The sequence below is a fragment of the Polypterus senegalus genome, chromosome 9 (genome assembly GCF_016835505.1).
Source record: "Polypterus senegalus isolate Bchr_013 chromosome 9, ASM1683550v1, whole genome shotgun sequence".
Lineage (NCBI taxonomy): Eukaryota > Metazoa > Chordata > Cladistia > Polypteriformes > Polypteridae > Polypterus > Polypterus senegalus.
This window is the reverse complement of record NC_053162.1, coordinates 138,483,447-138,497,264: the sequence shown is the minus strand read 5'-3', so window position 1 is coordinate 138,497,264 and position 13,818 is coordinate 138,483,447. Positions and strand designations below refer to the sequence as shown.

At 33.9% G+C, this 13,818-nt stretch overlaps 1 protein-coding gene across 1 annotated transcript in view; it reads right to left on the bottom strand.

The window, feature by feature from the left end:
• Positions 1-11,536, bottom strand: part of LOC120534916 (NF-kappa-B inhibitor delta-like) — a 181,030-nt gene extending 169,494 nt beyond the window's left edge. The window contains exon 1 of the mRNA XM_039762421.1: positions 11,462-11,536. Within this exon, the coding sequence (XP_039618355.1) occupies positions 11,462-11,477 (16 nt within the window). The 5' untranslated portion in view covers positions 11,478-11,536. The remainder of the gene's footprint in view (positions 1-11,461) is intronic.
• Between the last annotated feature and the right edge of the window lie 2,282 nt (positions 11,537-13,818).

Below are 13,818 nucleotides of genomic sequence, written 5' to 3'. Positions count from 1 at the left end.
TACATTTCTTCTTTTATTATTATACAATGATGTTTAAAAAGACTTTGTCATGATCTGAAACCAGAAATAATTATAATTCTATCAAACAAAACCTGTGACCTTTAGAAAAAGTTTGACTTCCTCTGAAACTTTTTAACTTATCACTTAACAATATGTGACAGCTGTAATAAAACAGAAGACTCAAAGAAGGAAATTAAACTTTGGACACCAAAGAAATAAAAACAGCTTCTTTGATAACTTTAAAACTTAACTGACCAATTGAATAAGACAGGACAGAGAAATTAGCATTACAATTTTAAGCAAGTAAAACTTACTGAGATAAATGGTTTACAAAGTTTCATTAGTTTAATTTGAAAACTATTTTACTAAAAGTTAGAACTCGAAAGAATTCTTGTGGATTCTGGGTTCATTAAATGTCAATGAACAAGTGAAGACTAACATTTGTATGAATGAAGATGAAATGTGAATTGTCAGTTCTTCAGGTGTTATTTTAAAAAACATAAAGGAATACTCCACCTGAAGACCCACCTCTCTCTATCATTTGTTGGTCAAGAAAAATGTCTTCAATTCATAAAATAGGCTCCCATGGGCTTTGGGTTTCTTGTTTATGTGTATGCTAATAATTCTAGAAGTTTAACAATATTTTAGCAAATAAAGCATTTCTTTTGCATGTTTTGAGCAAGTGACCAGATAACAAACATATGGATTATGTGACATGAGGAACAAGAAATGTGTTTTCTTTTTTTCTTTTGCCATTATACAGCACTGGCTACTATTGAGTTCTCTTATGGCATAAACTTCATTTTCTCTATTCTCCATGAAAACATGAGATTAAAAAATTATTTTGCTATCACTACAAAATAAATGGTGTAAGTAACAAATAAAAAATATCATTTTGCGGTGGACTATTCCTTTAAGGTAAAAAATCATGGTGAATATGGTTTTCATATGTAAAAAGTATGCTTATGTGAAAGCAGATTTTCATCTGTCTCTTCAATGAAAACAAAATATCAAACCTTACATTATAAATTGATGATTTGTGTAATGCAATTTCATCACATCCTTCCCATTTATATTTATCATGCCCCAAACATGAAACATTTTTATTATCACATCATTTTGCATAAATATATACTGCATATGCATATATTTATAAATATAATAGTCATACAACAGAATATTTTATAATTTCCTCTTTTATTAATTTTCATAGGGGTTCCGCAAATCAACTAAGAAACGCTTGGCTAAACCATTTTGGTTTTAGCTCAGGTTTCCCGTCTGTCCTTCTGCTTTCTCCAGTGGCAGCAACTGTTTGGGTCATTTAGCATGCTGAATTTGTCGAGCATCTGCCTGATTTACTGACTAAAATGTTTGAAATGATTGAAGTACCTTAACTATGACAATGTTTGTATTAATTGTATCAAGTACTTATCCAGCTAATTGTTGTTTTTCTTTTAACCATTTAAAATATATTTGGTACATAGAGCAATACATTTAGTGTTTGTAGTACAATTTGTCTTTATATTATTTCATTTTTACCATTTGTCATCTACCTATCCATATTAATCACTTCCAGCAACTGAGATGCAATACTCCCTTTCCATACCAAGACATGGTTACTTAAAGATTTTGCAACAGCAGCCACACTGGATTAATTTGAGCATGGAAGGAAAGGAGAGTGGGTGACTACCTGTTATAGAAAGAAAATGTTTCCATACTATTGGTGGCATTATTTTGTCTGGTGAATCAGTTAATGGATTCCAGCAGAGCAACATGGGAGTTGTGGTCCAGTGGAGCTGCCCTGTTGGTTTCAGGTGGGGCTACCAAAGGGAACTCTCAAATACTGACAGCACAAGGACCACTGTCGTCCTGTCTGACCCAACAAGTGCTTCCCGGCGGCAAAAGATTGAGCTATGGAAGTACTCTTGGGTCAGATTTTAAAAGAGAGCCCTCTGCTTGGCTCGAGGAGCCAGAACCAAGGGAGAAGGCAGGTAACACTCAACTGGGAGGAGTGGAGGAGAAATCAAAGAATAGGAATATGACAAAGGAATCCTCTGTGCTAGGCAATTAGAAAAGGAGGCCTATAAAAGTGATAGTTTGTGTAAATAACTAGCCTTTTATTGATCCAGGACTGTGTCTGTGGTAGTTGTGTCTGGGGTTGGAGGCTCAGTGGCGTCCCCTACTGGCCACCGGACCCGATAATTCAATTCAATTATATTTAATTTTTAGAAGAACTAGCTACAATGTCTGCTATCTTGAAATCTGAAAATGTGACTTGAAATGTGCAGAATCGTTCACTTTAAATATTAAAAGATCAAAACAAATTTGCCCACATAAAATTGAAAAGTATTTGATATTTCAGTAAATAAAAATTTTATTTTGTTAACCAGCCAGAATCTTGCAAACTAATGTTGCCTTTTCTAGCCCACAAGTACATACTTCCATCCCTCTTCTTCAACTGCTCACTAGGGGAGGGTCACAGGCAAACTGGGGCCTATTCCAGCAAGTATCAGGTGCAGGGCAGGAACAATCCCTGGACAGGGTGCCAGTCCATTGCAAGGTGAACACACATGCATACACATAGACACACGCACACAGAGAGGTTACTTTATAGATATTCAAATAAGTTTAGCAATAATTTCAAAGCACACTAATTTAATTGTATGTCATTGGATGTGATACCAGATCTTTCAATCCTCATGTAGAATTAAAAGGTAATCCATCCATCCATCCTCTTCTGCTCATCCGAGGTCGGGTCACGGGGACAAAATGAAGTAATAATTTTTGGTCAAGTTAAAGTACCCTTAACTGATCCTATTTCTTTTTAAGTCTCTGTACCTGTGTTAGTTTGTGTTTTTGTCAGTGGGATCTAATGCCACTGCTATTAAAATGGCAATCCTAGGGTGATAATCACTAAAAGAATCTGGGGTGTAGATATTGATCATAATATAGCTAATTTAAAAACTTAATTCCAAATGCTAAATAGTAGACGTTAGGTAAGTTAGGTCTGCCCTTCTTTCCTGATACAAAAGAAATTTCACTAATTTGATGATACAATAGTAATTTAATTAAAAAAAAAAGGTATTTCCCTGGGCATTATCTGAAGTTTGGGCTGGCGCCCTGCCCGGGGTTTGTTTCCTGCCTTGCGCCCTGTGTTGGCTGGCATTAGCTCCAGTAGACCCCCATGACCCTGTAGTTAGGATGTAGCGGGTTGGATAATGGATGGATGGATGGATTATCTGAAGTTTGTGAAAGGGCTTAAGCATCATATGCATGCCCAAATCTCAGAAAACTGAAATTATGCTGCAACCACTAGCAATTCTTTTAACACTATTTTTGCAACAAAAATGGATGATTGTAATTTACTTGCAGTAATCCTTTAAGGCATTTTTTGTGATTTTAAAAATTATTTGTATATGTTGCACTAGTGGCATTGCATGATAACACTGTTTATTAAAGACTCTTAATGGTGAAATAACCACTGGTCACAATTTAAAAATACATATGCATTTTCACTGATATCAATCTTTTGAATTGTCACAAGTTTTATAATTTGCCTTCAGATATTACTCAAGGTTATAATAAGCGGTAATAGGAAGATATAGAATCAGCAATGAAGTAGAATAGCTTGCTTTAATGTTACACATGATGTATTAGAAATAAAATAAATCAAAAGGAGTTACAGGTAGCAGCACGTAAATGTAAAAGTACAGAAGTAGCAGCAAATTGAGTTAGTACTAGAAATGGAAATGAATATAATATATACTGTAGTACATTGATATAATTTTTTTTAGAAAAGAAAGTTTAAGATTAAGAAGTTTATTTGGAGGGGTCACTTACAAAAAAGAGAATTTTGTTTAGTTTAAATGTACTTCAGATTACAGAAGGGCAGAATCTTGGTGAAGGTTTTTTAGGTTTGATGTAGAAAGATGCAGGAATATACGCATGATGTCAGAAGATAACCACCAACAAAGTTTAGATGGAGACAATACAAAGGAGTGACTTTAATTAATTAAATATAGCTACAAACAATTCGACAAATGTAGAAGTACTGGACTTAATAGATACAATGACTGATTTTCTAAAGCCACTATACCTAAATAGTAGTGAGTATAATGCTAATGAGACAAGACAGATCACAGCAAATCTCTAAGGGAAGAGCAATAAAACTAAAAACAAGGTTCACACTCTTAATAAGCCAAATAACAATGACTGAGAAATAAAATTAAATTGAGACATAAAAAGACCTTTAAAGTGGATGTTAAGCTGTTGCATATAAAATAAAACTGCACAATAGTGATTATTCCAATACAAATGTTTTATATTTACTTCTACATTTTTCCTAAAGTTATTTTTTATATCTTTGAAAATACTTAATTCATAAGATAAATAGTAGTCTTCAACATCCACAATACACTACCAAGACTGCGTTTCATTTTTGTCATTACATGTTTGTTTCATATCGTTAGAGTTTTTTACATCAGCCACAAAAACACCATGCAATGGTTTCATCTCTCACTTCACATTATTAATAATTGCAAACATTTTATTATCACATTTCATTACATACCGCACCTGTTTTAATTCTTCTGATTAACACATTTGTGGTTCATGTTCAGTCAGGCTTTGTACTACTTTACCAGCAGAGAGGTAGCTAGATCTTGTGAGACAGCTGACAGCTAAATCTAACTGTATTTGTCTACACATAAAATTGCCATTGCAGCCAGACTTCTAAATCAAGGGTCTCTGTCTTCGACTCCAGAAATTGTATAACAGGAGAGGTTTTGACTGGTGCTCACAAGCTTCTTCGGAAGGTGAATTGTAGTTGGAATTTGTACTGGTAGATGATAGGGTTACATCAGTGCCAGTTTGAATTGCATAAAGGAAAATTATGACTCGGTAGTGAATTTAGTTTTTAAGAGAGTAACTGAGAAAGGAGCCCTGCCTAATGATTCTGTAGGAGATTTCAGTGCTCACATGAGGAATGACTGAGATACCTAAAATTGCATGACTGAGAAGTATAGTCAGCCTGATTTCAACATGAGTTTTTAATTATTTCTATAATCTACACTATGTGTGAATTATTCATTATATACATCATGTTGAAACACAAAATTATGCATACGTTTAGTGTATCAGGCACCAGAGTGACTTAGGCTAAACAGTTTTGAACTGTTTATTGTCATGACATCACATTGGAAGCTGTATACTTTTGACACATGGGTAAAGAGAGGTCTTGAACTGTCAGCTGATCATTATTCTTTGGTGAGAGAGATACATCAGGGAAAACTAAACTGGTAGTGAGAGTGTCTTGGAAACAGTTACTAGATGCCTCTATGTGGGACGAGTTCAATTTTCATTGCCAGATGAACTTATCCTGCATCTCTGAGGAGGTCAAGTGCATGGTATCTGAATAGGCCCAGTTGAAGACTTCAGGAGTAGACACTGCTGCAAGTGGCTATGGCCTAGTGTTGGCTTGGGCCTTTCATGACAGCATTTCTAGATTTTTTTAGTGGACAGTGAGAGTAGCTGTCATATTAATGAAAAACATTTTATGTATGTATGGTAGTGGAGTATCATCTACTGACCTCATGACCAGATACTATCAGGCCAAGAAAGTGGAATTTGTGTCAGTGGTTGAAGTGAATGCCTGTGTGTTAAAGGGGTCTGATGGCTATGTGAAAAAATGTTTTCTGATGGCATGGATATCGTAGCAAATAAGGATTCATTATGACAAGTATGTATGGGTGGTTGTGAGGCAGTCATAAATGTTGAAATCACTGAACATAGTTTGGGAACTTACTAATTAGGCCTCTTGAATACTGTATTGAAGGCAGTGAAAGTCTTCAAGATTGGCAGACTACTGTTGCTTACCTTTTTAAAAAAGGGGTTGGGGTATTGGGTGTCTTCCAATTTAAAGAGGGTTCAAACTGTTTTACGTCTGTGGGGAAGCTTATATGAGGGTACCAAAATGAAGTCCTCGGCAGATGCTCAAACATCAGTTCTAAGAGGAACAGTTTGAATTGTGTCATGGCAATTGGACAGTAGATCAACCTTTTGTATTCGTTAGGATATTTGAGGGTGAAGACTGACCACCCTGTCTTTAAGTTTTTGGTAGATTTGGAGAAGGCTTATAACTGCATGATTATTGTGTTCTGGAGCTGCTTAAATGTGTCATCTGGTCTTTTTTCCATTGTTGTTAATTTAAATGAATTCCAAGTGACATTTTTGAGAGTGAATCTCTCCTCCCTTCATCATTGTAGTTTTCAAGAACAGACTTTCAGATAACATTTAATATAGAGGTGTTTTCTAAAGGTTCCATTTTTCCTACTCATATTATGATACTGTTTTTTGGTTTTATCAGACTGTAATGTATGGCATGTACTAGCTGGTATGGTTTGCAGCCAAGTGTCACATAGTATCATGAGAATCAGCACCACCAAATTCCAGAATTGTGTATTTAGTTGTACAGGTAACAGGGGACCCACTGCACTGAAGGAAGAAGTTCAAGTAAGCTTTCCACTAACAGTAGATCTCATCATGAGATTCTCCACCAAATCAGCCAGCAGCTACAGGTTTGCAGGCATTGTACTGGAGTGTGGTAGTAAAGCATGAAATTGGTTTTCAAAGAAAGTCTGTATCTCCAGCCTCACTCACAGTCAAGATCTTTGTGTAGTGATTAAAAGAATGAGATTGCAGAAGCAAAAGAATGAAATGGCATTTCTACCAACGCTGCTGTCTTCTGTTTGTAAGACATTGAGAATCTGAATTCATAAGTGACTCACAAAACCTCTGCTACTACTGTAGATAAGTGGAGTCAGCTAAAGAGTTTTGAACATGTATTGATGATGCTCCCTTGAAAATTCTAATGAAAGGGTGTACTGAGTAATTTAAAATTGTTATTAAAACAAATGTATTTGAAAACAATGCAATTTCTGCAAGGCAGCACGCCGGTGCACACTTTAGCATTGCTGCCTCACAGATGCACAGTTCATGGTTTGAATCCCACACTTTTTTCTCTGTGGGGTTTGCACATTTTCCAAATGACTGCATGGGCTTTCCACCTGGTAAAGATACATAGATTAGACTAATTGTCAGTTCTGAATTGGACCTTTGTGAGTGAAGATGGACATTCGTTTCAATTCAATTCAATCTCTTTAGCAAGGTGCTTGTTTAGCACTCTGAACGTTTTCCATTGCTATTTTAATAAGGTTTCTCAGAATGTAAGAAAAAGCAGTCAGTATGACACAGCTGCATGCAATAACATTTTCACATTAAACAGTATAAATATAGCAGTGGCACTTTCTGTGGACCAAGTCAATAAGGTGAAAATTGATGTCCAGTAAGATTTAAATGAAGGACATTGTTAAAGGAAATACCTGAAATCTTAAGATTGAGAAAAACTGGCTTTTAAGAAGTTTTAAGAAGAACTAGTCTTTCATTGTTTTCTATTCATGATATGAAAATCTATTTTTAAGGTCCTCTTCCAAAATTTGTTTTGAATTACGTACAGATGTACTGTAGTATTAGAGAAATAATATTATTCTCTTGAGACGCTCTGTTTAATAGTATTATTGACTACATGGTAATCATGCTTTTAGTGAAGTCACGGACTTGCATTTTTATGGAAGAAATTCTGTGGTGATAAGTTACATTTATGGTGAAGTTGCTCATAAAGTGCAAAAATATTATCAATGTCCATGTCTTATTGGTCAGTATCTAAACAATACTACTGTATATCAGTGTTCACTGTGTTTGACTGTGAAAATTCTCAGAAAAACAGCAATGCCACATGCCTTTGCTACAGAAGATCTTCACTAAGTCAGCTAAGTATAACAGGTGAAGTTTGACTACAGGTGAGTAATGAGCAAACACAACCTAAGTATAAAAATCGAGTTTACTTAATCTGAATCTGAATACTATGTATTACAAAATATTTGTCTAAACTGTAGATTTAGATGCAGATGTCCACAAGGGCTAGTTTTCGACAAAAAAATTAGATCTAGAATCTTAAACTCACACAAGTACTTCTTACCAGTTAATTTCACATTTGCATAATATGGAAATCCATCTACTGTATTTTTTATTTTGAGTGATAAGACAATGGTCTCTACACAATTTAAGAATTAGATAAGAAAAGGTTAAAGACAGAAACTTACAGTATATGTAAGCATTTTAGCTTTCAATCATTTCTTGTCCCATTTCTCACTGCCTGAAATCTACTTGCCGAGTCAAAACAGTAGCACCACTGCAGAACAGAACCTCCATTTGTACTTGAGATCTATTGCATCCCTTTTTACCTGTCCAAAGACTCAATCTAGTCATCTGCATTATCCCTAAAGAGTTATTTCCATTTTCTTTTTCTGTACCTATTCAAAAAATAAAGCACATCAAAATGTGCCAAACAATACAATCTATCCCCTGGTGACAGAACATACTGTTACATTTTCTACAGTTTAGTTTGACTGTTTCTATATCAGGTGATATGGTGGCAGAGCCCTTAAGTTTGCTGCCTCAGAGCTATCTATCTATCTATCTATCTATCTATCTATCTATCTATCTATCTATCTATCTATCAAATAGTAACTGTAGATAATTGTGCAATTGTGTTTATGCGTGGACAGAATAATGGACTGGCTCACTTAGGCTGGTTCCTGTCCTGCACCAATTTGGAAACATTTGAACTGCGTGGGTTTGAGAATGTGTTTTCTTATTTCTATGCTAACCCCTTATAATGACTACGCATTTCATAGGTATTACTATAATTGCAACTAATGAAATATTGCTATGACATTCTCCGCTTATTTCTTGAAGCTTGATCCGTCTTGAAAATACTTACGGATACTAACAGTTAACCTAAATAACTAGTATAAGAAATATTATTAAAAGTCAAAAAGACAGACAAACATTGCGGTTATATGGAAAGGAAATTATACTACTTTCACAATAATATCACCAGCAATGTCTGTAGAGGATACTCAGTATCAATTAAATATATCTGGAGTTAATTATGTATGATAGTTCATGATGTATGAAGTGGTTTGAGTAACTTGATAATGTTTTTACTTGTTTTGTTTTTGAACCGTTTAACTAACCATAAATCTTTTTACCTGTTAATAAAGGGGAATCTATACAGTTAAAATCTGTTTTAAAATTCTGTCATCTGCATTATAGATGTGCTAGGACTTTAAGGAGAATTTCTATTTTCCTTCAATTTTCATTTATTGTCTTGTCTTTCTTTTCTTTACGTGAATGTGAAAAACCCAGACATGCTCAAGTAACACTTATGTAAATACACATTTGTAAATTCAACAGAGGGCAGAGCATATCATCAAGCAACCATCATTGACTTGTTTTTTTATAGCAGATGTTAATTAAATAAAAGATTCTTGAGAGTAGGGCGGCATGGTGCTGCAGTGGGTAGCGCTGCTGCCTCGCAGTTAGGAGACCTGGGATAGCTTCCAGGGTCTTCCCTGCATGGAGTTTGCATGTTCTCTCTGTATCTGTGTGGGTTTCCTCCGGGTACTCCGGTTTCCTCCCACAGTCCAAAGACATGTGAGTTAGGTGCACTGGCAATTCTAAATTGTCCCTAGTTGTGCTTGGTGTGTGTGTGTGTGTGCGTGTGTGTGTGTGTGTGTGTGTGTGTGTGTGTGTGTGTGTGTGTGTGTGTGTGTGTGTGTGTGAGTGCACCCTACCCGGGGTTTGTTTCCTGCCTTGCTCCCTGTGTTGGCTGAGATTGGCCCCAGCAGACCCCTGTGACCCTGTAGTTAGGATATAGCGGGTTGGATAATGGATGGATGGATGGATGATTACCTTACTACTGTATATTCTCACCCTTTCTTGCTCTCTCAGAGGTATGGGGAGGATTCAAATAGGATTATAGGAAGGGTTGTTCACTATCTAATTGAATAAGGCATGATTCAAAAATCTTGTATTGATAGCTTAAGTGTGATACAATTTTAAACACAAATAATGTATCTAATGGGACCCACAAAACACTATGCGGTACAATATGAGAAGCTGTCTAGCAGTCACAGTAAATGTTCATCTACAAGTAAATATTCATAAGTTAAATTCATTAATATCAAATATACAGTGTTTGAAAACAAAAATGCAAAATTATATAACTCAAGGAGATACTTTATAAAGATAAAGTTATGGATTATTCAATTGAATATTTGGGATATTGGAGATTGATACTGTACTGTAGGTAGTATTTACTATTTCTTTGTAGTTAATTATGTCTTTTTTTGCCAGACCCAGAGATCATTGACCTACTATTATGATTTAACCTTCTTTATTAACACAATTCTGTTTGTGCAGTATATTCCTCTCAAAAAAGATTGAAGATTTACAAAGAGTTCTTTCTGCCCACACTCACTACAGATTGTCCAAAAACCACCTATAAAGCACACTTTGTTTCTTGACTCAACAGTGGATGGAAAGCGTCCTTGTGCAACCATTTTTGCTTTACACTGTGAAAAATGACTTACCTCATAATAAATTCCAGTTCTTATCAGCAGGCATTGTACTTTAATGCTGACCACATTAAAACTACATACTTCTAGTTCTATTTCCCACTCCCACTTCACAAAGTTCCGATATTGTGTAGGAAATGACATTTCCCTTTCTGTTAAATAATTTGTATTGAAGTGGTGGGAGAAAGTTCTATTTTTAGCTCACTAAGATTGTTTTGATGTAGTGTTAATTTGCGTTGTTATGCTTACATTTATCATTTGGAAGACAAGAAAATATACATGCACTTGCATTTATGATAATAATTTTCACCAATAACATTTATAAATCAATTCACCTATTGATGTAATTTAGATGTTTTACTACAATAACCTGGTAACTTTGGGCCATTTAGCTTAATAGACATAGTATAGCAGTGCATGTACAGAGAGACAGAATAGCAACAATCACGAACAGAATAGAAATCTATTGATACTTATCTTTAATACTATTACAGCATAAGATAATGCATCAGAAAGTACAAAGAAACAAAATACTCCTTGAGATTTCAAATAAAGCTAATTAAGAAAAAACCTATTGGGCTGTTTGTGTTTAGCATTTCTTTAGGTCAATAATCTATATAAAATCTATCTATCTATCTATCTATCTATCTATCTATCTATCTATCTATCTATCTATAACTAGCCATTTAACACAATTTGTAATACATTCATTACCTCATAAACTAGTACAAGCAAATCCTGTTTTCAGATTATTTTTGAAAATATAGATTAATATCTATATTTTAGTCACAACTACTATAAACCTTTTTAATATACATTATACATGACAGCATATAGCTTGTTCTGCTCATCATATGTCAAGAAAATATGGCATCATAAAGTATGTTTTGTACAGTATATATTGTAACTCTTCTACTGGCCAGGATATTTGGCTTTCACAGTAAGCATAACTAATTGCGCTATGATTTAATAAATATACTTACATTTCTCCCAATGCATATTCGGCTGTGGCAGCCTTATCCCCTGAAGCTGAATACTGAAGGACTTTAATTTTTTAAGTGTCTGCTTTCAGTGCTTTTTAAAAGCCCGCTTTAAAACCTCAAGATGTGATGTCAGAAGCCTTCCAACCACAGTTTCTTTTCCTCCACTCAGAAAGCTGTGATACAGATTGGAAGGTATTAGACTGCTTGATACATATAACCTTTAACCAAAAAAAAGTTAAAAGATGTTATGATCAAATGGCATTTTTACACTGTACGTTTAGTCAGTTCATATACAGGAAATATTTTTGAAGAAACATGTTTTTTTGCTTAAGTAAGTCCCCTGTGTCCTTTTGTTTATTATTTTTATGCAAGTATAATACTATAATGTCTCTACTTTTTGATAGCCTTAATATAATGTGTTATTTTATCAGAATTTCTAGTGAAATACACATAATGCTTAATTTTATGATGTTGACTACTGGCATGAAATAGTATTTAACTTTGTTCATATTAGTTTGCTAAGAACACCTTCATGTTTTTCCAATATGAAATAGTTATTATTTTTAAAAATACTTTATTGATGGGATATATAAATGTTTATATATTCCAATAGTGATCCTCTAAAATTACTAAATTATGAAGGCTAATTTGCACTTCATAATGCAAAGAGTGTATTGATAAAGAAAAACCAACTTTTAAGCTTTGACATTTTTTATAATCACTAGTAAGAGGATGGTGACTACTGTGAGGACCAGGAAGGGCATGTCAGTCATATTTAATGTTATAGCTTATTTTTACTTGCAATTTTCTCTGAGATTCACTGTTTTATTTGTGGGTGTCTGAACCACAAACTGATTCTTTAAGATCTACTGTATACGTCAATCCCATAAAACATAAGAATAACCTGTCATGGCTAAAACGTTTTGATACAGTATGTATTATTGTAAATTATATTGCTATCTTAATAAGCAACAAGGGCATCTATATATCTATCATATAGTGTGTCATCTATCTATCTATCTAGATTCATAATCACTTCAGATGGAGGTAAGTTGGTATTGTTAATACTGAAGGATAAAAAGATGAAAGAATCAGAAAATAATGTTATTATGAAAGAAATCATTTAGATCTCAGAATCAATTCTAGACTTAAAACATCCCCTTTATAGATTTCCATATTCTTTTAACATTTGTGCGGGTTTCATCCTGGACTCCATAGGCATTGTTGAATTTTTTTTCCTCTGTGGTTGAATGATGTACAGTATAGTATATATATGTACAGCTATCCAGAACAAGACCATAAGTTGTGTCCACAGTCTATTTAGTTACTTTCAGCCCCTTATGATCTCATGTTCAATTAGTGAATTTAAAAAAATGGAAAAATGTATGAATAAATTAAGAAAAAAAGATAATTGCAAGCACGATTTGTACAATATTATTTGAACACAGATGTAAATTCAATTGTGTTTTAGAAGATTTTTTTTGCAATCGCCAGCTGTGACTATCTAAATCACATGAGACTTCCTAGCAGTTCACTTCTACTGCATGTCAGTTTGTCTGTGCCATACACCTGGTTATATCACAGTTAGAATGCTTTCATAGTAAATGAAGTGCTGCTTCTTTCAAAAAGCTTATTTTTCTTTGTCTTTTTTCATATTTTATTAAAAAGTGAGAGAGATTTTAATAGAAGAAATTACTGATTATTTACAAATTATCACAGCAACATATGAAAAATGTTAAAGCAATAAATGCATAACACTTTAGATTAGGCACTGCAAAAAATATATCTATTAATCGTGTACTATTAAGTAACAAGACTTTAACTTGAGTCTTCTTGTTGTGTTAATAAAATTTACAAAGCATCATTAAAGCAATAATTCATTTATGCAATGTGAGCTACTAAACTTCACTTCGGAATGGTCAGAGATGGCGTAAGTGAGATACATTTCTCTTGATATTGCATGCTTAATTATAAGACTACTGAATCCTTCATATTAACAAGTAATTTTACCATAATGTCAATATGCCACATTGCACAGAGATGAATAACTGATCTACTGATGTTTTATAAGTGTTAAGAAGATCAAAAGAAGCTTTTGCTAAGGTTACATAAGAGTAAATGAGTAATAGATGCATTTTTGCAGTACCTATAAATGGAAATTTTACATTATGGGCCATTGATGCCTAATGTTTAGTATGTACAGTATGCTAACTTGTTGCTAAAATGTTCAGTCTTTTATATGGTATTTCCACAAAATGACTTCTAAAAGCAATATATATTTTCCTATAAAGCACAAATCTTTATTTTAGGAAGCAATGTTGAAATTAATTTTAAAAAATTACCTAAATATTTGCAAT